The 27,616-nt window shown below is 46.4% G+C and overlaps 2 protein-coding genes across 13 annotated transcripts in view; one reads left to right on the top strand and one right to left on the bottom strand.

The window, feature by feature from the left end:
- The window catches only part of UBAP2L (ubiquitin associated protein 2 like), a 41,061-nt gene extending 20,439 nt beyond the window's left edge, over positions 1–20,622 (bottom strand). For 2 of the 12 annotated variants that reach the window (XM_087881351.1, XM_087881356.1), the window contains exons 1-9: positions 20,368–20,503; positions 13,602–13,731; positions 12,067–12,144; positions 10,046–10,156; positions 8,836–9,007; positions 6,816–6,911; positions 5,015–5,060; positions 3,722–3,831; positions 2,182–2,241 (exon numbers count right to left, since the gene is read on the bottom strand). In XM_087881351.1, the coding sequence (XP_087737477.1) occupies positions 2,182–2,241; positions 3,722–3,831; positions 5,015–5,060; positions 6,816–6,911; positions 8,836–9,007; positions 10,046–10,156; positions 12,067–12,144; positions 13,602–13,691 (763 nt within the window). In that variant the 5' untranslated portion in view covers positions 13,692–13,731; positions 20,368–20,503. Of the gene's footprint in view, positions 1–2,181; positions 2,242–3,721; positions 3,832–5,014; positions 5,061–6,815; positions 6,912–8,835; positions 9,008–10,045; positions 10,157–12,066; positions 12,145–13,601; positions 13,732–20,367 lie in introns of all 12 variants that reach the window. The other 10 variants (XM_087881359.1, XM_087881362.1, XM_087881352.1 and 7 more) reach the window with 9 other exon arrangements.
- Positions 20,623–21,374: 752 nt separating this feature from the next.
- LTAP1 (lipid transport auxiliary protein 1) lies at positions 21,375–26,936 on the top strand. The gene is made up of 7 exons (XM_034407988.3): positions 21,375–21,642; positions 22,675–22,776; positions 24,034–24,151; positions 24,254–24,307; positions 24,939–25,105; positions 25,234–25,292; positions 25,959–26,936. Exons 1-7 carry the CDS (start codon positions 21,484–21,486, stop codon positions 26,152–26,154), a joined length of 855 nt encoding a protein of 284 aa, XP_034263879.1. The 5' UTR covers positions 21,375–21,483; the 3' UTR covers positions 26,155–26,936.
- Positions 26,937–27,616: the final 680 nt, after the last annotated feature.

Raw genomic sequence — 27,616 nt, 5'->3', positions numbered from 1 at the left:
CTAATCAAGATTTAATCATCAAGATCTAATTATCCGCAAGTCTAAGCTAGATCTAGTCATCAGGATCTAACCATTCCCGAGTTTAAGCTAGATCTAATCAAGATCTAATTATCCGCAAGTCTAAGCTAGATCTAGTCATTCTAGAACTAACCATTCCCGAGTCTATGCTAGATCTAACCAAGATCTAACCATCCCCAATCTAAGTTAGATCTAGTCATCAAGATCTAACCCAGAGGTCTTCAAACTTGGCAGCTTGAAGACTTGTGAACTTCAACTCCCAGAATTCTCCAGGCTGGAGAATTCTGGGAGTTGAAGTCCACAAGTCTTCAAGCTGTCAAGTTTGAAGACCTCTGCTCTAACCATTTCCAAATCTATGCTAGATCTAATCATCTAGATCTAATCGAGATCTAACCATCCCCCAATCTAAGCTAGGTCTAGTCATCCAAAACCAACCATTCCCAAATCTAAGCTAGATCTTAATCATCAAGATCTAACCACCTGCAATTCTAAGGTAGATCTTAATCATCACGATCTAACCATCCCGAGTCTAAGCTAGCTTCCAACTCCGTATGGCTTCCCAGTCTTCCGAAATGATCTTTCTTTCTAATTTCGCCTGTGACAGGATGATGAGGGGCAGCAGGGCAGGGACCTCTGTCTTTGGACACAGATTCTAAGCTTAAGGACAAAAAATTGGTGTAGGGTTTTAATGTTTTTTTGTGTGGCATACATATATATATATATATGGATAAATTATAGTCATCCTTCTCTTCCTGCGAGGAATACGTGTAAGACTGGTACACAAAATGAAACCGGTTTGGCCTTCTCCCCCTAAACAGGAAGGTGGCCAAAACACACAAACACCTCCAGTTAGTGACGGTCGGTGTTTAACTTTAAGTACTTTGGACTGAAAACAGCACGGAGACCGCCCACATCCCGACTGAAGTCACTGAAACATCCCTGGATACTTTCCACGGCTGACAGACTAACCCCTTTTTCCAGTAGATAAACTTTCAGAAGTTCATTTCAAGGTCCAGGAAAAGGCAGCAGGAAGGGAAATCAAACCACAAGACTCTGGGTCATTATAATATATATATATATATATTTTATAATGACCCAGAGTCATATACCATAGCCCCACCGTGGGTCAATTAACAGGGTCAGGCAGAAGAAGAGAGGCAGTGAAGTATGTCTAAAGAGAGGCAGATTAACCTTTGGAAGGTTTTTAATTGAGCAAATTGATACCCAGAAGGTCTGTTCTTATCCTGACCCTTTACTAAAACTCCAGTTATTTTCTATTTTTTAATTTAGCATTGATGTACTTGTAGGAAAGCTACAGGGCAGGCAGGCAGCTCTCTGAAGCTCAGGCCCATGCTAAGTTTTCCAATTCTAGATTGGTCATCAATTGTAGGCAATATGAAAGCTTGCTTTTAGGAAATTCAGACGTTTTCATGGGAGAAAAACCTATTTATTTTATTTGTGCATCATCTTTTAAGTCAGGGAGAACACCAAAAAATAACACTAATTGGTAAAAAGAATCCCCAACCATCACAGCGGGAAAACCCAGCAGCCAAATTCCTACAGATTGGTAGATTGCCAAGGTACTTAGCACAGTGTGAATACAGTTTCAACCCACTGGATCCACTGGTGGAAATCTGGATCACCCCAGTAGATTCAGAAAGAGTTCTTGACTGCACCCTGTCTAAACAAACCAATTTTTATAACTGTTTTCCCAACCCCAAATGTGAAGTAAATGACATTTTAAAGCCGATGAGGTTGAGGAACACGTCGTCTTGTGTTAGCCATTTTAAACCATACTATTCCCAAGCCATAACCATCATTAAATCACCATTAAACTGGGAAATCAAAGCTAATTTTCAATTAAAAAAAAAACTGGTAAAATTCCCCCATCCACCCACTTAAAAAAAAAAAACCTTGGGGATGCGAGGAGTAAAAGCATTAGTAGTAAAAAGCAACAGGCAAGTACGTTTAAAAATATCAAAATGAACAAAACAGAGAGGGAAAAAAGATGGCGGAGGAAAGGAGGGTGGGGAAGACAAGACAGTTAACATATCCACAGATAAATTCCATCTTATTTTAAAAGATAGGTTTTTTTAAAAAAGAAAAAAGATTAAAAAAAAAAAGAGATCCGAAGGCATTTAAGTGCCCCTGGATTTCTCGTACCAGGAGCAGTGTCAAATTTTCGGGGATAATTTGACCCCTCGCCCCTAATGTAATCAACTCCTGAAACAAAACAGAACAAGGAAAGAAAAAAGAACAAAAAACAGTAAAAACGGTCAAAATACTTCGAAAGGTGAGATGAGGCGCCCCGTTTCCCCCCCCCCACCGCCACCCCAGCCCGTACCTGTGGATATTGGTCAAATTAAAGGGGTTTTAAAGGGGGGGGGAGATACAAGCTTAAATGGTGCTAACTAATCAAAGGGGGGGACAACGAGGTGTAAATCTTATGGAGGAAAAGTGGTGGAGGGAAGTGGGGGGTCTAGACAAGGGAGGGGAATAGACAGAGGGATATATGTCCCATTTCCTTAAATTTTTTCATTTTGCTCTACTCTGATCCAGGCATGGGGGGAGGGGAGGTATGGGGAGTTACAGAGTCTTCCTGCAAAGCACCCTAAAGCATCACCATCATCATTTAACGATCCCATAATCCCTTGCGGGGTGGAATCCGGGCAACTGAATGGAGCTAGCAGAGTGTTTTACTGGCCGGATGCCTTTCTTGTCGCCAGTACGGAGTTTTGTTCAGCATATATATTTCTCAGTGTGCCCAGAAAGAGATATTCTCAGTGTGCCTCTACCTAGGATCGAACTGGTCAACCCACCAGGCAAGTGTTTTCTCAACACTTCGGTAAATCCTCGACTTACAACCGCCCGTTGAGTGACCGTTTGAAGTTCCCACGGCCTTTTTTTTTCTTTAAAAAAAATGTGACTTAGGACCAGTTTTATTTCTTCACCCTTAACGACCTTAGCGACATCCCCGTCGGTCGCGCTATCAAAACTCCCGATGCTTGTCAACTGACTCATATTTATGATGGTGGTGGCATCCCGGCGGTGAGGGGATGCGACCTGACGGGGAAGCCGGATTCACTTAAACGACCGCCCGATGGACTTAACGCAACCGCCCAATGGATTTAAAAATGGTGGCAAGACAAGTCGTACAATTGGGGGGGCGGGGGAAATTCGCTGAACCAATGTCTCGCTTAGCGAGATAATTTCGGGGCTCGGTTGTGGTCGTAAGTCGAGGACTACCTGTAGTTAAAGAGTCTGGGGGGACAGCCCCCTCCCCCATCCTTGACCTAGTCCCAGCAGTTTCCACAACAGGGGAGGAGCGTTTTGAACAATTCTACAAAATTAGCAGCTTCTTCCTGGTTCCAGGCGTGACAAATTAAGATTATCCAGCAATTCCACTATCCTAAAAGTAGGCTTAAAAGAAGCTAACCTGGTTCTCCTATCATATACATATATATTTCGGGGGATGTCTTGGAGATGTTAAATGCTTCTGGGACCTCCTCCCCAGCCCCTGGGATTTCAGAGGAAGGCTGTTGAAGACCCCATCAATTCTTAAAACTGGAATTGCAAGCCGATAGCGGCTGATGGGGCCCTCCAGGCCAAGGAGATTCTCCCCCCCCCCATGTCGGTTTGGGAGGAGATCTAGCCGCCCGACCCCCACCCCCACCCCAGGCAGTACCAAACCCCGATCACTCACTCGTCCCATCGTCCGGCTCGAAACTTCCCGTGCTGTTCCATGTGTTGCTGTTATTGCCATAACTTTCGTCTGTGCTGGTGGGTTCTGCATAGTCCGCGGGGTTGAAAGTCCTGGGGGGCGGGCGAGGGGGGGAGGAAGCAAGGAAACGTCAGCGGGAGGCCATTCTCCGAGACAAGTAGTTGAGCCAAGATGGGTTAGTTCCTAACTAGTTCCTGGTGAGGAGACTTCAGACAATCAGCCCTTCGTGAATCCATCTGAAGTCGAGTCTCCTCACCAGGGACCGGTAACCCATCTTGAGTGCACGACTGATCTTGCAACTCGCCTGGCGGGACCGGGAAGAAGGGCCACCTCTGTGGTGGTTCCCTCTTTGCTATTGGAAGGACCGTCTTTGTCTCAATGATATCTATCCAACCCACCCAGAATGGGGGAGGCAGGGTGTATGTTATGGGTCCCTCTCGTATATACTGAGGATCCCGTACCCGGAAGGAGGTCCATCTGGTGGGACCAGGAAGAAGGGCCACCTGTGTGATGGCTCCCTCCTGGTGGAACATTATCCCTACTCTTTCGCAAAGCCCTAAAGACCTGGTTTGGGGCTTGGGGACCCCGGGGTAATACAGAACTCATCAAGTGGTTGGTGTGATTGGTGGGGAAAGGGGGGGAGAGAATTATTATTTTTGTCTTGTTTTTGTAGCCCAGAGTCACTGTGTCAGGTGGCCATATAAATCTTCTTTAAAAAACTAACTCAGAACTAGGAGTCCAGCACAAACGGCTTGGAAGGGCATCCATAATGGCTTTACTCTACTCAACCAACCAACCAATCACTTTCTTTCTCATCCAACCACCTGCTCCTTGGTGCTTGCCGAGCTTGGCTGCTAGTCACTAGCACGGATGCTCTTCCCTAGTTTGGGTCATAAAACGTCTGCAAGAAAACCACCAAAAGCTCAGAGAGGATCAAGGATCCCACAGTTTGCCTCCTCCTCCTCCTCCTTCGAGCACTGATGTTACCTAGTTTGGGTCTGCAAGAAAACCGCCAAGCTCAGAGAGCACCAGGGATACCACAATCTTCCTCCAGCTCCTCCTCTCTTGCAAACCCACCTCCCTTCTAGCACCAATGAAGTGACCTAGTTTGGGTCATGAAGTGTCTGCAAGAAAACCGCCAAGGTCAGAGAGCACCAAGGAGCTACAAATTTCCTCTTTTACTGCAACCTTCGGCTGCCTGAAACACAGGCTGGTGTTTCACTGCTTAGCGCAATCGGACACAGAACCAACTCACAAACCCAGAGCGAAGCTTACCCCATGCCTTGGGCAGAAAATCTTCCTCCCCGTCGTCCTGAGCCGCCTGAAGATGAAGAGAAATGGGTTTGTTAGAATGCCCTTCAACATTCGTGGTTATCCAGGATCTGCTTTTAAGCAGGTTGTCAACGGATTATTGTCAATTATCAACGGATAATTAGAACGGCAGAAAAAAACCATGGCTACCAACCTGCCTTCCATTAAGGACCTGTATAATGCGTGAGTCAAAAAGAGGGCTGTGAAAATATCTACAGACCCCTCACATCCTGGACACAAATTGTTTCAACTCAAAACAAATAATTCCCTCAAATCTGTCAAATAATTTCTAAGACTGTGTTACTATTATTCTTCTCTTTCTTACTAGCATTTATCTCTTCCCACTTATTACCACAACGTTGCTTGTATCTTTCAATTTATATTGTTTTTATTTCTTTCCTAGTACAATTTGATAGCTTATTAGTAACCTTGAATATCACTAAGTGTTGTATCTTTTTGATTCTCGATGAATGTATTTTATTCTCTTTGTGTACACTCAGAGCATATACACCAAAGACAAATTCCTTGTATGTCCAATCACACTTGGCCAAGAAAGTTGTATTGTATTGTATATTGTATTGAATTTTGTATTGTATTGTATTTTGTATTGAATTTTGTATTGTATTGTATTTTCTATTTTGTATTGTATTTTGTATTGTGTATATTGTATTTTGTATTGCATATTGCATTGTATTATATTGTGTATTGTATTGTGTATTGTATTTTGTATTGTATTGTATTGTGTATTGTGTATATTGTATTTTGTATTGTATATTGTATTGTTTTGTATTGTATTTTGTATTGCATATTGTATTGTATTATATTGTGTATTGTATTGTGTATTGTATTTTGTATTGTATTGTATTTTGTATTGTGTATAATATTGTATTTTGTATTGTATATTGTATTGTTTTGTATTGTATTGTATTTTGTATTGTATTGAATTTTATATTGTACTGTATTTTGTATTGCATATTGTATTGAATTTTGTATTGTATTGTATTTTGTATTGTATTTTCTATTTTGTATTGTATTTTGTATTGTATTTTGTATTGTATTTTGTATTGGGTATATTGTATTTTGTATTGTATATTGTATTGTTTTGTATTGTATTGTATTTTGTATTGTATTGTATTTTGTATTGTATTGAATTTTATATTGCATATTGTATTGTATTATATTGTGTATTGTATTGTGTATTGTATTGTGTATTGTATTTTGTATTGTATTGTATTTTGTATTGTGTATAATATTGTATTTTGTATTGTATATTGTATTGTTTTGTATTGTATTGAATTTTATATTGTACTGTATTTTGTATTGCATATTGTATTGAATTTTGAATTGTATTGTATTTTGTATTGCATTTTGTATTGTATTGTATTTTGTATTGTGTATATTGTATTTTGTATTGTATATTGTATTGTTTTGTATTGTATTGTATTTTGTATTGTATTGAATTTTATATTGTACTCTATTTTGTATTGCATATTGTATTGTATTGTGTATTGTACTGTATATTGTATTGTATTGTGTATTGTATTGTGTATTGTATTTTGTATTGTATTTTGTATTGTAATTGTGTTTTGTATTGTATTGTGCAACAAGAGATGGATTTTTTCGCTGTGGCCTTAGTAGCAAAGTCAGGCGAGATGGAAAAGCTCCTTTCCTTCCTGGCAACTCCTTAAGGAGCCATTTTACAGAGATTTGTTTCTCAATAAATGATGATTTGTTACAGGGTGACAGACGGTCAACCTGGGCTCACCTCTGCCTCGCCCACGTCCCCGCCGCCCTCTCTCCGTGCCTCTGCCAGAAGAGCCACTGGTCTTGCTGCCATCCAGTCCGTTCTCTTGACCCCGAACTGCAAAACACAACAAGGCGCTGGGAGATTTGCAAGCGAGGAATCCAGGACAGAGAGAGGGAAATATGGAAGGAAAAAAACCAAGGGGGCTCAATGCAAGACTGAGCACGCGTGCGGATCGATATCGGTGCCTCTTGAAAACGGACTATGTCGTGCCTTAAACGTGGCAACCACCAGGTAAAAAAAAAACAGCCACACAGTTGTACGGTGTGGTATCCCCAAAACTAGAGAGAAGTCACAGTCTGGCGTGCAATTGCACCCGTTCACTGTACCCCATTCTTTAAGCTGAACCTCAGAAGCACGAAGTTAAAACAATCTTCCTAGAGAATAAACTTGGCAGTCCCTGACTTACGACAGCTCACTTAGTGACCGTTCAAAGTTAGGACGGCGATGTGAATGACCGTTTTTTCATGCTTATGCCCGTTGCAGCCTCCCCAGAGTCACGTGATAAAAGATCCAGACGCTTGGCAACTTTTGACTCAAATTTATGACGGTTGATGGGTCACAGGATCCCCTTTTGTGACCTCCCGACGAGCAAAATTCACGGGGAGGCCAGATTCACTTCATCAACCGCGTTCCTCATTTAACGACTGCAACGTTGCGCTGGACAACTGGGCCAAGGCAAGTCGTAAAAAACGGGGGCAAAACTCACTTCACAACCGTCATGCTTAACAATATGAATTTGGGGGCTCAATGGTGGTCGTAAGTCAAGGACTACCTGTTGAAGAAGGCTGGGTTTACAATGGCTCAAGGATTAATTATATCAAAGCATTTCCCACCCCCACCCCCACCCCAAAAAAACCCCCATGGCTTTCTCAGTCAGGATGCCTAGATATACCGGACTATAAGACGCACATTTTCGTCTCCCAAAAGGGGCGAAAATGTCTGTGTGTCTTATAGACCGAATATTGCTGAAGCCCCGGCAGCCATTTTGGGGGCTCCGCACACCGTTTTGGGGCCTTTTTCATGTCTTTTTTTTTTTCGGCCTGTTTTCGGTGCTTTTTTCGTTTGGGGGGCTTTTTTCAGCCTGTTTTCGGCCCATTTTTTCTTAAAAAAAAAAAAAGGCTGAAAAAAGGCCAAAAAAAAAAAAAAGAGTCCAAAAAAAGCCTCAAAAACGGGCTGAAAAAAGCCCCCCAAACAGGCCGAAAAAAGCCTCAAAAATGGACTGAAAAAAGCCCTGGAAACAGGCCGAAAAAAGATTGGAAAAGGGCCGAAAAAAGGGACGTCAAAAACTACTTTTTTGTTGTTGTTGTTGTTTTCCTCTTCTAAATTCTAAATTTAGATGCATCTTATAGTCAGGTGCATCTTATACTCCAAAAAATACAGTAATTCCACGAGATTTACTCTCCCATTCTTAAAAACAAAAACAAAAACAAAACAAAAAAGAAAGAAAGAGGAAGAAACAAGCAACCGGTATCCTGAAATACAAAACTCTTGGTTTTATATATCCTGCAATCCTTTCTCTCCAAACAGGGACACCAGGAAAGTGTGGAAGCCTTCAAAAGCACTGCTGGAAGATTCTCCCAACAGCTGCCTTCGCTCTTACCAATCCCCTTCCCCCCCACCCCCGGTGGGAAAGAGGAGAGTAACAGTAACGGAGTTGGAAGGGTACCTTGGAGGTCATCTAGTCCAACCCCCTGCTCGCACAGGAGATCTATACTAGGGATTCGAACCGCTGAAGTTTCTGCTCATCAAGCTCAGCGTCTTAGCCGCTGAGCTACCCAGCCACTTCCTGCCATGGTGGAAGCAGCCCGCCTGAAGGTCAAAGCAACCTCCTGGGAAGGGTCGGAGGGTGGGGTTGGGGGTTGATGGAAGGGGACGGAGAACGGGCCCTGATTTTGGGAGTCACAAATGCCGCAAAGGAACCTTTTGCACCTCTCCTCTGGAGGGTCTTATTGCTTTGTATGCAGAATCAGGGGCCTACATTCTCTCCCACGGCTGGCTCCGCGGCCTCTCCGGGGCAAGCCGCTCCCCCGTCGCCGGCTGAAGTCGCGCTCTTTTTCCCGGTTCTCTTTGCCTTCTTCGCTGGGTTCCGTCTGTCCGCTGTCTTTCTGTCCCGACACGCCTTTCTTCTTCCCCACCATTTCCCAGGAGTGCTAAAAGATGAAAAAAAAAGGGAGGGGGGATTCAAACGTTATTTTTGATGCACGAGACAAGGTAGGTAAAGCCCTCTGTTCGTTTTAATGACAGTTTTTAACGTTGCGACGGCTTTGAAAAGGGGGGGGGAAGGGAGCATTTTTCACACTGACGGCCGTGGCAGCATCCCCCGTGCTGGCATGATCCAAATTTGGACGCTCGGCAACTGGCTCGTATTTATGACAGTCGCAAGATTCCCATTTTGCGACCCCTTCTGGTGAGCAGAAGTCAACGGGGAAGCCAGATTCACTTAACAACCCTGTGACTAATCGAACAGCTGCAACAATTCACAGAACGACCGTGGCAAGGTAGGTAGGCAAAACTCACCGAATCGTGAGTTGTCGATGGCCTGAATTTTGAGCACGTGGACCATGCTGCAACCGTCGTGTGAAAAACGGTCCTAAGTCATTTTTTTTTGCAGTGCCATTGTAACTCTCAACCGTCATTAACTGAACTATTCTCAGTGGAGAGCTCAGTGGAAAAAGTGGAGAGCTAGGAAAAGGTTCCCCTCACACATACGTACTCTAGGAGGCAGTGCTCATCTCCATTTCAAAGCCAAAGAGCCAGCACTGTCCGAAGACGTCTCCGTGGTCATGTGGCCGACATAACTCAACACCAAAGGCGCACGGAACGCTGTTCCCTTCCCACCAAAGGTGATCCCTGTTTTTCTACTTGCATTTTTTACATGCTTTCAAACTGCTAGGTTGGCAGAAGCTGGGACAAGGAACCGGAGCTCACCCCGTTACGCGGCACTCGGGATTCGAACTGCCGACCTTTCGATCGACAAGCTCAGCATCTTAGCCACTGAGCCCCCTCATCCCTACCTACCTGTATATTAAAACCAACAATGAAAAGAGCCAAGGTATTTTCTACAACAGCCCTGCTTCAATTGGGTTTGCACATCGCGCGGAGCTGGAATGGAATGTCTCTCCACCCCCCCACCCCGCTGATGGACTACCCAACCAATCAGCCTCAGCCCAGCTGAGCCCCACATCTACCGTGTCTGGGTTCCCCTCCAACAACACATTGATGGCTCTGTTGACATCTCCGTTGCAGTCGTGCAGGGCAATCACACACTCGTCCTGATTCTTGCCTGTGATGTCGATCAGCTGTGGACGGGAAAAAAGGAAATTATGAGAGCAGGTCTCTGGCAATAAAAAAAATATCTTAGGGATAAAAGAGAGTCATTTGCAGGAAACCCAAGCAGCTTCGCTCCCTCTCGATCCACGGACCACAAATATTCCTTTTTTGAACGCCCTTAGAAGGCACAAAAAGTTATTTTCCTGAAGAGCTGCTGTTCTGAGCTTGTTACACCATTTTTATCTCAAATATCTTTCATCTTTTTCAGACAACAACTTTTGCTTTTCTGGTTTAACATTGGGTTATAAAATAAGATACAAAATACGAAAGTAAATAGGAAAACGGTGGGGAGGAAGAGAGGGAAGAGAAGTGAGGGAGGATAAGAAAAAGAAAAAGAAAAGGGAACACTGACTTCCAACTTTTCTCTGTTGCAGTAAAATAAGGCATTAACATCAAATCACAACTTTCGTAATAATATGAACAAGCCATTTCTATAAAGACCTATCAATCTAATTGGTAAAACCCAAAAGTTTCATTCTTTTGCACTTCAAGCACAAAGTTCAGAAGCGGTCTCCATGTGGAAATAAAAAGTACTCCTATTCTTTTCTTTAATCAAAATAGTCAACATTGCCATTTCAGCCAAATTCCATCAACTTCTGCAAGCATTTGTCCACGTTAGGAACCGAAGTATCCTCCCATTTTTGTGCATACAATAATTTTGCTGCTGTCAAGAGAAAATTGGCTTTTCGGGACCAACACATCATCAATTATTTTAATGAGGAACGTATCATCAATTATTTTAATGAGGCAGCCTTTTTCGTTCTGCTTTGGAAATGTCGAAAAAGCTCCTTATTTTTCCTAACCTATCCTCCTTCGCTTAACTTAATAAAACTTGCAACAGCCAAGACAAATATCCTAAATTTAAACCAGCTACCTGCACATTCGTTTCCCCAGGAAACAAACGAATAAAAAATTACTGGCAGGCAAAAGAGAGGGGCAGGATGACCCAGCCAAAAATTCACCAGTGTGACTCTATTAGCTGGAATTAGGGCAAAGAACCATTTCAAACCAGAATCAAAAGTCAGGACGGTCATACAATTTCTTTGGAAGTGATAAAATACTAAAAAGGGAGCCGTTTGGGTTATATTACCGGATGCCCCGACTCCAGGGAATAAGACATGAATAAATGACTTAAGACATGAATGAAATAGCAAGCTTAGAAGGTAGTCCTGGACTTACGACCAGAACCGAGCCCAAAAGCTCTTAAGTGAGTTTTGCCTCATTTCACGACCCGTCTTGCCTCTGTTGTTGAGTGAAGCAATGCAGTTAAGTTAGGAACATGGTTGTTAAGTGAATCCGTCTTCCCCGTTGACTTGACTTGTCAGGTCACTGAAGGGGACCACACGACCCCGGGATGCTGCGACCGTCATAAATACGTGCCAGTTACCAAGCAGCTGAATTTTGACGGCATGATGGTGGGGATTTTGCAACGGTTGTTAAGTATGAAAAATTGTCATTTTTTTAAAGTGCGGTTTCAATCTCGGTCACTAAATGAATGGTTAGAAGTCGAGGACCACACTTGTAAAAAGAAAACTATCCAATCAGTTTGAGGCCGTGGCTGGGCCTCACCGTCTCTTCCTCCAAAGCCCGAGGGCAGGACAAGAAGCAACAGATGGAAACTAATCAAGGAGAGAAGCAACTTAGAACTAAGGAGAAACTTCCTGACAGTGAGAACGATTAACCAGTGGAACAGCTTGCCACCAGAAGTTGTAAATGCTCCAACACTGGAGGTTTTTAAGAAGAGATTGGGCAACCATCTGTCTGAGATGGTGTAAGGGTTTCATGCCCAAGCAGTGGGTTGGGCTAGAAGACCTCCAAGGTCCCTCTTCCAACTCTGTTATTTTATTCTATTCTATTCTTCCGATGCCAAAGGACTTACTTGTTTCACTTTCTCTTCGAAGTCAGCATCGTTGTGGTCCGAGATCATCTGCGCAAGCCGAATTTGCTCCGCAGTGGCCTGGAAGGAAAGAGACACAGAAAGAGGAAAAAAATGAGACGCTCGCATTTTCAAAGAGGCCGGGTTCAAAAGGAGGAGGGGAAAAAAAAAAGATGGAGAGACAGGTACGTAAATTCTAACCGTTCAGGTAAGGCGCCCTAAATAATTGGGAGAGATTTGAGCTCCAATTAAAGCCAGTTCCCAACTCAGGATGTGGCCTGAAGGAGAGAGGCAAAATCTGAAAACTTGTTCACTAATCGCATCCTCCTAGGGTGGAAGTCCTTGACTTATGACCATCGCGGAGAGCGGGATCTCCATCGCAAGCTGTCGCAGTCAATCAAACATGACTTCATGAACCATTTTTTACAGGGGTTAAGTGACTCGCCACAATCGTTAAGCAAGTCACACGGTCGTTAAAAGTGAATCACGTGGCTATTAAGCAAATCCATTAAGCTTAAATGCAACAGGCAAAGCCAAGCGGTCGCAGCTTCGAAGCCGTGTTGAAATAAAAAAAAACAAATTAAATCCCATCTTAGTGTAACAAGTTCTTTATTTCCCAGTTTGGTCTAGTGATTAAGGCACCAGGCTAGGAGGCAGAGAATCCTGAGTTCAAGTCCCGCCTTAAGGAGGAAAGCCAGCTGGGTGACTTTGGGCCAATCACCAGGAGACTGGGAATTGTAGTCCTGCTTTAAGGCATGAAAGCTGATTGGGTGACTTTGGGCCACTCGCCAGGAGATTGGGAATTGTAGTCCTGCTTTAAGGCATGGAAGCTGATTGGGTGACTTTGGGCCACTCGCCAGGAGACTGGGAATTGTAGTCCTGCTTTAAGGCATGAAAGCTGATTGCGTGACTTTGGGCCAATCGCCAGGAGATGGTGAGTTCTAGTTCCTTTTTAGGCATGAAAGCCAGCTGGGTGACTTTGGGCCAATCACTGGGAGACTGTGAGTTCTAGTCCCCCACCTTAGGCATGAAAGCCGGCTGGCTGACTTTGGGGCCAATCCCTCTCTCTCATCGCAACCCACCTCGCAAGATTGTCATTGTGAGCAAAAGAGGAGGAAGGAGGAGTATTAGATATGCTCACTGCCTTATTTCTAAACATCAAGGGGGAACAAAAATATAGAATAATAATAATGCCCTCGAATGAACCCCGATAAGCCTAAAAACTGTTGGGAAGGCGGAAGACAAAACACCTCACTATTTATGGGTGTGAATTGCAAGTAGTCAAACACCAGAGTTTTACCCACCGGGCTGGAATCTGATTGCCCAGGTAACCGGATGCCTGGGTATGAAAAGCCAAACTCCGCCCTCCCTCCCCAGTTCAGCTTCCTGGCTGAGAACAAACGAAGGTGGAGACGGTGCACCTTTGTCTCCCAGGAAGACGTTAGGGCCAGGTGCCACCAAGTCACAACCGAAAGAGCAAGGAGAGGCCGGGCAGCACACCTCCCGGTTTCCAAGGACGCCGCTAGGTGCTCCCTCACCTGTGGCCTCTGCTTGTGCTGTGCCTGGGTCTGTGTTTGTGTCTGCTCCCAGCTTCCCCGGGCTCGGTTGGTGCCTACCGATGTCATCATTTACAGTATATACAAATAACAGTATTTACAAGGCAGAAATCTGTAAATTAAAAAAAGAGAGAGAGAGAAGAGGTGTTAAAACGTTAAGAGAGTTTTCTTCGCCAGCCATAATGTCTTTTTTTACATTATCGACAGGTAATCCTTCGATTTCAACATCTGCAATTTAGCCCAAAATTTCCACTGCTAGGCAAAAGTTAGTTGTTCGGGGAATTCTACCCGTTTTACGACCTTTCTTGCCCCGGTTGTTAAGGGAATCAATGCAGTCGTTAAAGTTAGGAAACACGGTTGTTTAAGTGAAATCTGGCTTCCCCGTTGCCTCGGCTTGCCAGGTTGCGAAAGGGGATCGCGTGAACCCCTCCCCCTCGGGACGTTGCGTCCGTCATCAATACGAGTCAGTTGCCAGGCATCTGAATTTGGATCACGTGACCAATGGTCGTAAAGTGTGAAAAATGATCAGAAGTTACTTTTGCAGCGCTGTTCGAAAGTTCGAACAGTTGCTAAACAAATGGCGGTAAGTCAAGGACTATCTATCTATATTTCGTTTTTATTTTCGGCTAACATCCAGCACTTGCTTCAGAACAACTGCCATTGTCATCTGTTATAAGAATCACAAGGTTTTTTTTCCCCTCCCGTCCTATAGATTGTGTAGCCTTCATTGCAGCAACCCTACAAACACATCCTGCTTACTGGCTACGATTTTGACAAGATTTGAGGATGACCCGGCTTTTAATTTTTCACCCTCCTCTCTGGCTCCACCCCAGCTCTGCATCATTGACTTCAATTCCTAGCCATTCAACTCCAGTTGTTAAAAAAAAAACCCAATAAACTCTTTTTCTAAGTGAAGTTTCCATGACTGATGAAAACTGAGGTGTGTTGCAACACACCACCCCAAAAAAAGATGGACCATTTTCTGTTAGAAAAGGAACAATAACTGTTCTCCACTGTAGCCGGACTTCATTTCTCATTTTTAGCATCTCTTTGGAGCATCAGGTCCTGCATTGAAATCCATCTAGGCTTCCCGAGAACCGAAGGTGGCTTTATAAAAATCACAAACTGGGAAAGGACGAAGAAATTCGAAAAGACCCAAAAGGTAGCTGGGGAAACTTAAGCGGGATGTTATGAATTCCAAGTCAGGATGGGGGAAGTTTTGCAGAATTGTTCCAAATTTTCTAGCTTTGCAGATGTATTTAACTCAGGGCCAAGATACAGCAGCTGCCTTAGGATACAGATAATTCTGAAATCCAGGTTGCCAATGAAGGGAAGAGGGAAATCGGAAACCAAAATTTAGGGAGGCCTCCAGGGTTTTAATAAGGAGCAGGACAATTATCCCCGGAGTTAGTGACTGAGTTTTAAATCTCCCTTCCTGAGAACGGATCCTCCTCCTTCCTTCCCTCTGAGAAATCACTCCACACGTAAGCCACTTAGCAGCAAAATGATTCAACCCAACCTCAGCTTTCCAGGAATCCAATCTGCTTTTTTTTTTTCTTAAAGAAACCCCCTGGCTGAAGCCTCATCAAAAAAAATCCCAGGCGGCAAATGGCTCGTGAAGGAAACATTTTCAATTCCTAGAACCAAGCAGCCTGTTGCTAAACGAATTTTTAACCTGGGCAGCAAGCACACACATACACACGGGTGGAAAGAAAGTGATGCAACGAGATTTGTGTGTTTTGTCTCCTGGGTCAGAAATTGAGCCTTCATCTCCAGAGACCGGGGAAGAGGGAGGGTAGATTAAGAAAAGAGAATCGGGTCTTGTTAAGCTAAAGGCACATTTTTTTTTTGCGAACTGAGAGAAATGTATGCTTGGGAAGGAAAATCTTTCTGCGGTGTCATTTATGGCCCACCTGGCATTCTTATAATCATAATATATAGCAGTGATTTCCAAAAGAGCCACTTTGGAGCCCTTTGGAGGAGCCCTCCAGACTAGTGACAGCGCAGTGTGTACGTAACAGGAGCACAAAAGGTGTTAAGGCAGAGGCACAAAACTGGGAAGAAGTAAACAAAGTCTTCTCGGGCCACGATAACAGAACAACATTATTATATTAATATCCTCTGGATATTCCCAAAAGGAACCATTTCTGGCTACAGCCAGCCAAACAGGGGTTGGCGTTCCTGGATCCTGGATTTTTCTTCTTCTTTTTCACCCCTTCCTCAACAAGCACGTGAAAATGGGGTGGTGGGCGTGGTTGCAATGGATGTACGTACCTCCCTGGCTTACTCAGCAGCCTCCCTTTAAAAAGGAAGAGACTGCAGGTGATGGGAAAAGACCTGAGAGAGAGAGAGAGAGAAAGAGAGGCAATACAGTTGGGGAGAAGGAACATCAACTTAGGATCCAGAGCGATTTTCTGCGGGTGGGAATTTGTCCACGTCTCACAACTTCATCCTGAAAGATGAGTGGCCGCTTCTCAGGAGCCGGTGACACCTCCCCGTTTGGACCCTGCCCTGATAACGGCCTTGCCAGCTTCGGGCGAAGTGAAACCTGGCTCCAAAGATGCCGGGTCAAACAGCTGGAAGCAAATGATTGGGAAAGAGATGTTGGAAAAGACAGATTTTTTTTTTAAAAAAAAAATTTACTTCCAGATTTCAAAGCTCACTTTGACGTTTTTTTGTTTTTAAAGAAGAAAGAAAATGAAGACAAGGGAAGATTCAATGTTTTCTGGAGAAGGGGTTGTTAAATCTTTTAATTTAATTCTCAAAGGGCTAAGAAAACAAAAGTCCCTGGCTGGAGACTTTTGGTCAGGGGAGATCCTAACAAATGGCGCTTCTTAACAAGAGTGAAAATCCACCATTAAGAGCACGAGGAAGCAAAACCCCCCTTTTGTCGAGATGGGTGAGTTTGCAGAAGATGGAAGTCTAGGGAGCACCAGTGTTGCCCATTATCCCACGTTCTACTCCGATATTATTTCGCCAAATGGGCCGGGTAGCGGGATTAAAGTAGCTTTTGGCTCTCTCACACTCTCTCCCAGAGTGGCCTTCTGCTCCTGAAGCCATCCTGCTGAAGATTGATAGATCATCCATTCCTTTATAAAGGCAAACAAATGGCAATAAATTCACTACCAGATAGCAGACGTTTCAAGAACGGTAATAAAGATGGAAGTGGTTTAAAAAACAAAAAACAAAAAAGCAGGGAAGATGATCAGGGATTTGGAGAAAAGATAATTGATAAGTAAAAAGGCCGTGCAAGTGTCTCCTTAAAAGAATGGCAGTTCTCACCTTGCTGGCAGGTGAAGGTGGCCAAAAGGGTATATAAGAGTCATATATAAAAATGTAATGCACACTAGTCTTCCCCAAACTAATTTCTAGAATAGTTTACTCCGTGTTCCAACCTATGCAATGGCAATATTACTCTTTCCCATGTGATTCCAGAGAGAGGATAATTCTTGGATCACAGCTTCCATCCAGGGAGAGCAAGCTTCTAATCATTCGTAGGCCGTTTTTCTGTCCAGAGATAATGGCTGATTTCTGAACTGAGGCCTTTCTGCTGGCCAAATTGCTAACTACTATCTTCAAAGAGCAACGTGAAAGCAGGAACTTTCTTCGTTAAGAAGTTCAGAAGAAAAAAAATAAAAACATGGCATCTTGGGCATACAAAGAGAGCCTGGGTTAACAGGGCCTTTTCTTTCTTTAAAAAAAATAAAAATAAAGAGATAGCACTGTTTTCAATTTAAGATTGCAGTTCCCTGCACGTCCATCTGGAAGTAAGACCGACTTACCTCAGAATAAATACAAAAGAAGAGCAGCCCCACTGAAAAACTAAGAACACAAAATACAGATTACTGAAGTAGGCAAGGAGGATTCACGATTACATTTTGTTAGGAAAAATATACTGCTTACCACACACAAAAAAACAACAACCTCAAAACACCCCCCTCCCCTGAAATTCTTTTCGTTTCTTTTGGGACATAAAGAAGCACCTACAAGCTCCTAACGATTGATAAGACTGGAGCGCCATTCCTGAGAGAAAAAAAATATTATGGTGCGATTTTGCTTGAAAGAATGTCCTTGAGGAAAGAATGATGCCAGGAAAAGTTAAAGAGCAAGAATGTCAACATTGGTTTTAGGTCTTTTATAAAAAAAAAAAAAAAGAGGGGTGAGAGAAGAAAATCACAGAACTCATGGGATGAATAGGAACAGGAGGAGCAGTGAACATTTCGGAAGGATGAAAAGATATATCTACTGTGGCTTTTTTTTTTTTTTTTTTTTTGTCCATCCACCAAGAAATTGTGCTGACTTACAGCCATTGTGAAACTCCCACAATTGTGGCCTTCCTGGTTGGGAAGTGACCCAAGCTGTTTATTTTGGAGAAGCTATTTAAGAATATCACAAATAGTGAAGACTTAAGAGAAGGAAACACAGCGGGCCTGTAAGTTTCTTACGGTGACAAAGTCCCAGGTGAAGTCACTCTCAAGGCGATGCAGAACCCACACACAAAAAATGGTTTTGTTCATTTAAGGGAAACCGAAAGGGGAAGAGATCTAGAATAGATACTGCAGAAGGTAAATTCCCAGGGCCTCGGGAATTACAGTGAGCTGGGAAGCGTCTGGGAAAGTGATGCCTTACAGAGGAATCCTAAAGAGAATAGCTGTTGCTAGCTTTGTAAAAAAAAAGAAATCAAATGATCTAAAACTTTATCCTTCGAATGCTTCTGCATCACTTTTTTCTCTGCAAAAGTGGGCATTTAAAAACTTCCAGGGTTCCTGGGAGATTCTTGCAGTAAAACTTCTGGCCCAGCTTCGGGGTTCAAGGAGATAACGGTGAGCACATGGGCTTCCCTTAACTCAGCAGCCGGCCTGGCCCTGAGTCAAGCTGGATTTGAACCCCGCTCTGCTGCAAACAACATTGCCTGGCACCAATCCTTCCTTTTTTATGGTATGAGGATAACAAAGGAACAGCCTTCTGCCTGCTGAAAAAGGAGCTGGCATGCTTAGGAGGAACCACACTCCCAAGATTTAAGAAGCCTTCGAATTTTTTTTTTCTTTAAACAAGAGGACTAAAAAGGAAAAATGAAGAGATGGTGATGATATGATGGAAAGGAGGGGGAAGTTAGAGGGAAACAGAGACCCCGATCTTATGCAAAAGATCCCCTTCAGTAGAAGAGGGATCACTTGAGAGCAGATTTTAGGAAATCTGACTTTTTAGAGGAAGTAAATCGAGACGACCATCTTATGCAAAAGATCCCTCTATGTGGAAAGAGAAAGGATCACTTTCGGTTTTAGTAGAGTTGTTTTGGGGTTTTTTTTGCCACTTTTTGAGGAGGCAAATCGAGACCCCCGTTTTATGCAAAAGACCCCAGGTAGGGAAGGAGGGAGAAGGGATCGCTTTAGATTAGAATTTGGGGAGATTTCTGCCCCTTTTTGAAAAGGCAAATAGAAACGCTGATCTTAAGCAAAGGATCCCCCCAAACGCAAGAGGGAGAAGGGATCATTTCGGATCAGATTATGGGAGATTTCTGCCCCTTTTTGAAGGGGCAAATAGAAACGCTGATCTTAAGCAAAGGATCCCCCCCAAATGGAAGAGGGAGAAGGGATCACTTTGGATCAGATTTTAGGACATTTCTGCCACTTTTTGGACGGGGCAAAGAAGAGACCTGCAATCCTATTGCAAAGGATCCCCCCCAAACGGAAGAAGGAAGAAGGAAGAAGGGATCCGCTGGGATCAAACTTTAGGAGATTTCCGCCACTTTTTGAAGAGGCAAAAAAAAAATTATCTTAAGCAAAGGATCCCCCAAATGGAAAAAGGGATCACTTGGGATCAGATTCCTGCCAGCCACTTAGAGAGACGCTGATCTTAGGCCAAGGACACCCCCCCACACACACACCCCGCATGCCAGAGGGAGGAGGAGGAGGAAGAGATCACGGTGGATCCTAGGAGATCCCTGCCACTTTTCCAGGAAGGGATAAAAATGCCTCCCCTCCAAAGCCAGGAAAAAAGGTGGATTTGAGGAGCCAAGGACCCAACTTTATTCAGCCTCTCCCCCCCCCACCCTCTTTGGAGATGCCCCTTCCCCAAAAAAGGGAGGGAGGGAGGGGGGCGTCCCATTGCGGGGGGGGCAGGAAACTCGGCCAGGAGGAGGGGGGGCTCCGTCCAGGCAGGCCTGATTGAGGGGGGGGCAAGGCTCCGCCCCCTGGACATGGGGGAGGGGGGGCTTTCCGGGGGTCGCCCCTCCACGTGGGGGGGGGGGGAAGAGGGGAGAAGGGACTCCTGCCCCGCGGCTCCTTAGGCCCCCGAGGGCCGAGGCGAGGCCGGCGGGCCCGGGAGGAAACAATGAAGCGGCGCTTCCTCGAGGGGGAAGCGGCCTCGCCCGGGCAGGAAGGGCCGGCGCTGTTCGCGTAGAGGGGGGGGAGGAAGGAAGGAGGGGCCCGTCGGGGCTTCCCGGGCCTCGGGGTGGGTGGTCGGAAAGCAGATGGAAGCCGAGAAGGAAGAGAAAAAAAAAACATTTTCCCCCCCTTCCGGGGTCTTTCCGGGGGTCGAGGCCGACTTTGGCCTCGCCCGGCCCGGCTTGCCGCGCTACGCGAGTCCCCGGCTTCACCCCGGCCGACTAGGCCTCAGCGGAGGCGCTCCCCCACCGGAACTTGCCCGCCTCCTCACGCCCCCTTCCTCCCCCTTCAGGCCGGCAGGAAAAAGACCCTCCGGAGCCGACGCCACCACCACCCGCTTCCACGGCCGACCCGCCAGATACCCGCCTTCCGCCGCCGCCGCTGCCGCCGCCGGTTCCCGGGAATCGCCTCATAAAAGTAAAGCGGGGATTATCGGAGGGGGAGGGGGGAGGAGGAGGAGGCGGGGCCGGCTCTTAAAGGGGCCGCGCGCCATTTTTCCTCTCTCTCTCTTTTTTTTTTTTTTTTTACCTCAGCCGCCGCTGCCGCCGCCGCCACACACGCACACTGACAACTGAAGCCAGCGCGGGCGAGGCGCCGCCCCCCTTCGGCCACGTGACGCGCGGGGGGCGGGGCCGCGCGCGCGATGTTGGGGGACGCCCGGCGTCAGGTGGCCGCGACACGCCCCCCCCTCTTCGCCAGTGCGCCTGCGCGCAAGGAGAAGGAGGAGGGGGGGACAAGAGAAGAGGAGGAGGAGGAGGAGTTGTTTACCCCCTCCCTCCCTCCCTCCCTCCCTCCCTCCTGTGTTTGTTTTCCTCGGCTCTCTCCCCCCCCCTTGGCCCCGCCTCCGAGCACGTGACTGTGTTTGGCTCCCTTTTTTTTTTTTTTCCTTTTCTTCCCCCCCACATCTCTTGTCTCCAGCATCCTAACTAAACCCAACTTTTTTTTCAATTTAATGAAGCCTTTGGGAAAAGAGAAGGGTTTTTGTTTTGTTTTTTACACAGTTCCGGTTCCCTTGCGACAAGGCCTTCCCCACCAATGCGGGGTTTTGGCCAAAAACGCAAAAGCAAGATCATCTTGCTCTTCAATCTAAATCGATTCTTGCTCCTGTTCGACTCCGGCCCGGAGTTCATTTTGGAACTTTTTGGGGGTTTGGTGTTTTTTTTTTTTTTAATTATTTTAATTTGGAGCGTTTGCATAACCCCGCCACTCTCCTGCCTTCCCCCTTGAGAACCGGACGTGTATGAGAACGCCTGTCGGCCCTTTCTCTTTGGGCTTTCCAATATGGCCGCCCAAGCGAGCCGCCTTTCTCTTCGTGGTTTCCCCCCCCCGCGCAACCTCTGCTTCCGGTCAGCTGACCCAGTCTCGTATATGGCCTGGAGGCGTGGCCACCATGGCCACGTGACCGGCGCGCGGGCGGCTCCGGCGGCGGCCATGTTGTGCGGCCCTGAGGGCTGCCAGGCCAGGAGCCTCGCCGGGCTATGGCCGGCTCCGCTTCCTCCGCAGCCGCCGCCGCCTCGTCGTCGTCTTCCTCCTCCTCTTCCCCCTCCTCCTCTTCCCCCTCCGCTTCTTCGCCGGTGCCGTCCAGCAACTGGCTTTCCGGGGTGAACGTGGTGCTGGTGATGGCCTACGGGAGCCTGGTGAGGCCAATCCGCGCCCCTCGGACGCCTTTCGCCTTTCCCTTAGTGGGAGTGGGGGTGGGAGGGGAGGCTGGGACCACAGAGCCCATCGTCCCCAGACGCTGCTGCTGCTGCTGCTTCGGAGATGGAAACCCAGCAGGGCGGGGAAAAGAAACTGGGAGTGGGGGGGAGGGGAAGGGGAGGTGCCCTGGACGATGGGCTTTGTAGTCCATGGGGAGGGAAGCTTTTGGCTTGGGTGATGGGAGTTGGAGTCTGCAGCTTTCGAAAGCAGACGTGAGATCCTCCATTTCATTTATTATTACTAATATCCATAATATATGCCTTATATATAATAATAATATTAAATAATAAATTATATATGTATGTATGTATGTATATAGGTAGGTCTTTGGTTATTCGGGTTTTCTCCCGCGTCAAATTGGAAGTGTCTTGGCGACATTTGGACGAAGGCTCATTCGGCATCTTCAGCTGGTGTCTTCGGCTTCGTGCTTCTAGGAGCAATGTGTGATCGCAGCTGTTTCTTCTTTTTAACTGCCAGTGGGGGTGTGAACTGATTGGGTGGGAGCTTGGCTGTGTTCTGATTGGGTGGAGGTGTGTTCTGATTGGTTGGGGGCTTGGCTGTGGAAAAAAAAAGGAAGAAACAGCTGCGATCACACATTGCTCCTAGAAGCCCGAAGCCGAAGACACCAGCCTGAAGATGACGAATGAGACTTCGTCGAAACGTTGCCAAGAAACCTCCAATTTTATGCGGGAGAAAACCCGAATAACCAAAGACCTACATACAAACATCCTGGTTAAAATCCCAGCTTAAAGTCCTCCAAAATCCCAACAAAACACTTTGTAAGGTCTTTTGAGACTCTGGCTAAAATCCCAACCCACACTTTAAAAGTTTTCTTTTTGGCAACAAACTCTCTAACTTGTCATCATTGGGCCCCTACTTTCAATTTAGAACCTGTGGGTATTTAGTTACTATTTGTAGTAACTCTTTTTCAATCTGTATCTGTAAAGACCTTTCCTTTGCCCCCTCTCCAGGTTTTCGTCCTGCTCTTCATCTTCGTCAAGAGGCAGATCATGCGCTTCGCCATGAAGTCTCGCCGGGGGCCCCACGTGCCGGTGGGGCAACACGCCCCCAAGGTTGGTGAAGAAGCCCAAGGTCTTTTCCCGTCTGGATGGAGTGGACTTTGTGAATTCCCCTAGAGCCGTCTGATTTCAGCCTTAAAAAATGAATCATAAAACCAGCAAAAAGCTTGGCGCACCTTTTACAGACAATTTAAATATTATCTAAGAAAACAAGGTACCGTAAGGATCGAAAATGGCTCCAGAGGCGAAGGGTCCTTGGTGGTCTCTGAGCTGGGTGGAAGGGAGGGCAGTTTGCTCTCTGTTTAGTTTTAGCAACCTCCCTTCCCTTCCAGTCCTGATGATGGTACCTACTTGGTTCATGAGACGTCTGCCAAAAAATCCACCCAGCTCAGAGAGCACCAAGGAGCCCTCATTCCATCCCTGAGCGCCAAATATTCTCCTTTATTGGTGATTCCAGAGGGTGAGCGCGTGTACTAATCTGACCAGTCTGCAACCTCCTGAAGCATTCTTCCTAATTATCATTTTGCAAATCTTGGCCGCTTCGTACCAGAGGCCCATAACGTTCGTGGTTTTCAAAGAGAGCCAAATCCATGAGAAATTGCTCCCCCAGCCAGGAGTAGTCTATCTTTAAGCACCAGGTGGCAGGAGTTCGAATTGGAGATTTGCCACGCGGGAAGCTAATCCTTGTCTCCTCCTCCCCACACCTCTCTCTTTCTCTCTCATTCTCTCTCTCTCTCTCATTCTTTCTCTCATTCTTTCTCTCATTCTCTTTCTCATTCTCTCATTCTTTCTCTTATTCTCTCATTCTTTCTCATTCTCTCTTTCCCTCTCTCATTTTCTCTCCCTCCCTCCCTCCCTCTCTTTCTCATTCTTTCTCTTTCATTCTTTCTCTCTCTCATTCTTTCTCTCATTTTTTCATTCTTTCTCTCCCTCCCTCTCTCTCTGTGTGTCTCTCTCTCTCCCCATCCCTGCCTCTCTCTCTTTCTCTCTCTGTCTCTCTTTCTCTCATTCTCTTTCTCATTCTCTCTCTCATTCTCTCTCATTCTTTCTCTCTTTCATTCTTTCTCACATTCTCTCTCATTCACTCTCTCTCATTCTCTTTCTCTCTCTTTCTCTCTTTCATTCTTTCTCTCTTTCTCTCCCTCATTCTCTCCCTCCCTCTCATTCTTTCTCTCCCTCCCTCTCTCTCTTTCTCTCTCTCTTTCTCTCTTGCTCGCTGTCTCTCATTCTCTCTCTCTCTCTCTCTCTCTCTCTCTCTTTCTCCTTTCAATTTCTCCTTTCAATTTCTCCTTTCAATTTCTCTCCTTTCAGGGACTCAAGGAGGAGATTGACATCCGACTGTCCCGGGTTCAGGACATCAGATACGAGCCTCGGCTGTTGCTGTACAGTGACACTCGGATGCTACAACTCGACTCGCCTAGAAACCCATGTACTGGACCGCGGAATCTGCGGGTGGGTGGGTGGGTGGGGACGAAGGCAGAAGCCCCGGGAGACCTGGCCCCCAACTCACCTTCCCCTGTTTCCGTTTCAGTCCCTTATGACTACCTGTATCGGATGAAGGCTTTGGACGCTATCAGAGACACAGGTAAAAACGAGAAAGGCATCCAGCAGAGCAACGAGGAGGGGGGCATATATGTGTGTGTGTGTGTGTGTTTTCTGAGGTTTTCGCGGGTGTTTGTATGTAGGTCTTTGGTTATTCGGGTTTTCTCCCGCGTAAAATTGGAAGTGCCTTGGTGACGTTTCGACAAAGTCCCAAGCCCCCATCCAAACATAACACCCCCCATCCAATCGGAGCACATCCAAACCCCCCCCATCCAATCAGAGCACAGCCAAGCTCCCACCCAATCAGTTCACACCCCCACTGGCAGTTAAAAGGAAGAAATAGCTGTGATCACACATTGCTCCTAGAAGCACGAAGCCGAAGACACCAGCCTGAAGATGACGAATGAGACTTCTTCGAAACGTCGCCAAGACACTTCCAATTTTACGCGGGAGAAAACCCGAATAACCAAAGACATGTATGTATGTATGTATGTATGTATGTATGTATGTATGTATGTATGTATATTAACGCAGAAGGGGAAATTATGTATTTGAACCGTTGCAGAATTCCCAATCCGGGCCCCCATACAATCGTTGCAAAAAAAAAAAAAAACCACGGCGAACCCTGCCACGCGTATCGCGTGACCGTGTCCCTTCTGCCCTTCCCTCCGCAGAGATCCCCTACTCCATGGAAGGCCGTTACCCCAAGTTGCTGATGGAGAAAAACTTCCAGGCTTACCTCATGGATCTCCGCAACTCCAGCAGCCCTTTGAAAGGGCTCCGCAAGACACTGATCGATGCCCTCCTGGACGGGTACGAGAACGCCCGCTACGGGACGGGGGTGAGTTTTTTTCCCCCACCCCACCCCACCCCTCCCCACCCCTTGCCCTCCAGGGCTGAAATGTGGTTGTATTGCCCCATTTCAGGCAGATTTAAAGATACAGGTGGGGTTTTTTTTTCTGCCCACAGGCGTTCGGCAAAGTGGAATTCCTCAGTTTCCAGGAGGCCTTGAATGAGCTGGCAACAATGTAAGTTGGCAGAGGGACTGCGGGCAAAGGAAGGGGCAGGATAACAAAAGAGTTGGAAGGAAGTTGAGGATGTATATGTATGGATGGATATTGCTCCTGGAAGCACGAAGCTGAGAACACCAGCCTGAAGATGACGAATGAGACTTCGTCGAAACGTCGCCAAGACACTTCCAATTTTACGTGGGAGAAGACCCGAATAACCAAAGACCTACATAGATAGATAGATAGATAGATAGATAGATAGATAGATAGATAGATACACACACACATCCTCAACTTCCTTATGAATATTACCTATTTTTTGTTTCCGTTGTCTCTCCACCTATACCATTTTTCCCAAACCGCGTAATATTCCGAATCCTCTTTTTCTTTTAATCCTAAAGTTAGTTGATTCATTTCGGCACATTCAAATATTTTTTTTTTTTGGGGATAATCAATCCCTCTGGTGGTAAGTTACGTTCTTTCCAATATTGCGCGAACGCAATTCTTGCCGCTGTTAAGTCTACGTAGGATCTCCCTGATATTTAAATCTGGTTTTCAGACCTGGGCATTTGGGTTTCTCTCTCTCTCTTCTCCGCCCTGAGTCTTCGGAGAGGGGCGGCATATAAATTGAATTCAATCGAAATTGATAATGGCCTAAACCTTCGCACCTTCTTCCCCACACAGCGTCAAAGCGCGGGGCGAGAGCAGCCAGCGGCAGCATCAGTCGGCGGCCAAGGACTTGACCCTCTCCTCTGACCCTTCCAGCCCCACCATTCAGGTCACCTACCTCCCTTCCAGCCAGAAGAGCAAGCGAGCCAAGCACTTCCTGGAACTCAAGAGTTTCAAAGACAACTACAACACGTTGGAAAGCACCCTGTGACATTCCCTTCTTTCCACCACCACCCCTCCTTTTGCTCAGGAGGGGCACCTATTCCTTCCCACCCCAAATCTGGACCAAAAGAACTGGCCTTGCCTCTACTACCACCACCACCACCCCCCCGTGAAAATACCACGGGGTGGAAGTAGGATGGAGAAGTCCTCCCTCCCTTCCTTCCTTCCTTCCTTCCTTCCTTCCTTCCTTTCTGCCTCCGAAACGTTTTGTAAATAAGCCTCTCTTTTCTCCCCCACAACCCCCTTTATTCTTATTTTTTCTAATTATTCCCCCCCCCCTCACTCTTATTTATTGACAAAGACTCGTTCTCCCAGCATGCCGAACAAACCAAGATCAGGCCAAGTTATACGAGACTCTTTTTTTGCCCGCTCCGGGAAAATCTTTTACATCGGAACTTTCCTCTTTCGACGCCAACCCCGCTGACGTTGGCCCGGAAAGTGGCTTCGCTTTCCGTGGCGCGGCTAGTGGACGTCGTAATGTCCACTTAATGCGAGAGATGAAGATTCCACGTGGCGTGGGACGCATCCGGCGAGGCCTTTCCACGGTTCCAGAGCAGGAGATCGTCCGAGAGAAAGAAAATTTTTGTGTCCTCTTTTTACACTTCAGGGAGCACTTTAAAGAGCCACCCGCCGAGGCCGAGTGGCACCGTGCCACGCGTCCTTCGGGGACGTGGCGCCCCTTCAGACCTCGCTCCTAAAACGGGCTTGCTCAGCGCCCTCTCTGCGTTGGGCTGTTTGAAATAAAACGGGCAAGTTTGCCTCGCAAACACACACACACACTTCCTTTGTGTTTTGTTGTTGTTCAAACATGGTTAGAAAAGTCCCCTCCAGAATAAGGAAACCTGGTTTGGGTGGATAGGAAGTGGGGAAATAACCTGGTTTGTCAGCAATTCGCCCTCAAGGGTTTTTTTCCATCCCGTAACCAGGGGTGGGCTGCTGAGGAATCGCTGGGGTTCGGCAGAACCTCTAGCTAAGATTCTGTGCAGTTTGGACAACCCCCAAATCCCACTCCTGGCTGGCCCCGCCCCTCCCAGGAGTCCCCACGCAGCGCGTTTTCGATGCAGGTAAGTGCAGAGTGTGCGCGGAGGCTCAGGGAGGGCAAAAAATGGGCCTACCGGAAGTTCAGAAAGGCTGGAAACAGGCCTCCGGAGCCTGGGGAGGCCGTTCTCGCCCTCCCGGAGGTTCAAAAAAAGCCTCCGGAGCCCGGGGAGGGCAAAAATCCCCCCCCCCCCCGTGGTGCAGCAGGCCAACTAGGCCACACCCACTCAGCAACTGGGCAGAGAACCTGTCACTAAAATCTTTGAAGCCCACCCCCGCCTGTAACGATGGATGAACGTGGTTTATTTGGGTGCCTCTCGGGAGCTGAATCCATCCTGGCCAGGAGGTGGCATCTCTCTCCAAGCGACGGGTGAATTTCGCACTCGATTTTTAAGAGCGCAAAACTTTGGATT

Source organism: Pantherophis guttatus, chromosome 18, assembly GCF_059756535.1.
Source record: "Pantherophis guttatus breed Tessera chromosome 18, ASM5975653v1, whole genome shotgun sequence".
In the NCBI taxonomy this organism is placed as follows: domain Eukaryota; kingdom Metazoa; phylum Chordata; class Lepidosauria; order Squamata; family Colubridae; genus Pantherophis; species Pantherophis guttatus.
The sequence above is the reverse complement of the archived record's forward strand: the minus strand, read 5'-3'. Positions and strand labels throughout refer to the sequence as shown.

What these genes read in the sequence shown, in the direction of transcription:
- LTAP1 (XM_034407988.3), top strand. Translation starts at nt 21,484, where the DNA reads ATGGCCGGCTCCGCTTCCTCCGCAGCCGCCGCCGCCTCGTCGTCGTCT. An exon ending in CGACTCGCCTAGAAACCCAT is followed by an intron (nt 24,152 to 24,253) that starts GTACTGGACCGC and finishes TTTCCGTTTCAG; the next exon opens with TCCCTTATGACTACCTGTAT. An exon ending in TTGAATGAGCTGGCAACAAT is followed by an intron (nt 25,293 to 25,958) that starts GTAAGTTGGCAG and finishes TTCCCCACACAG; the next exon opens with CGTCAAAGCGCGGGGCGAGA.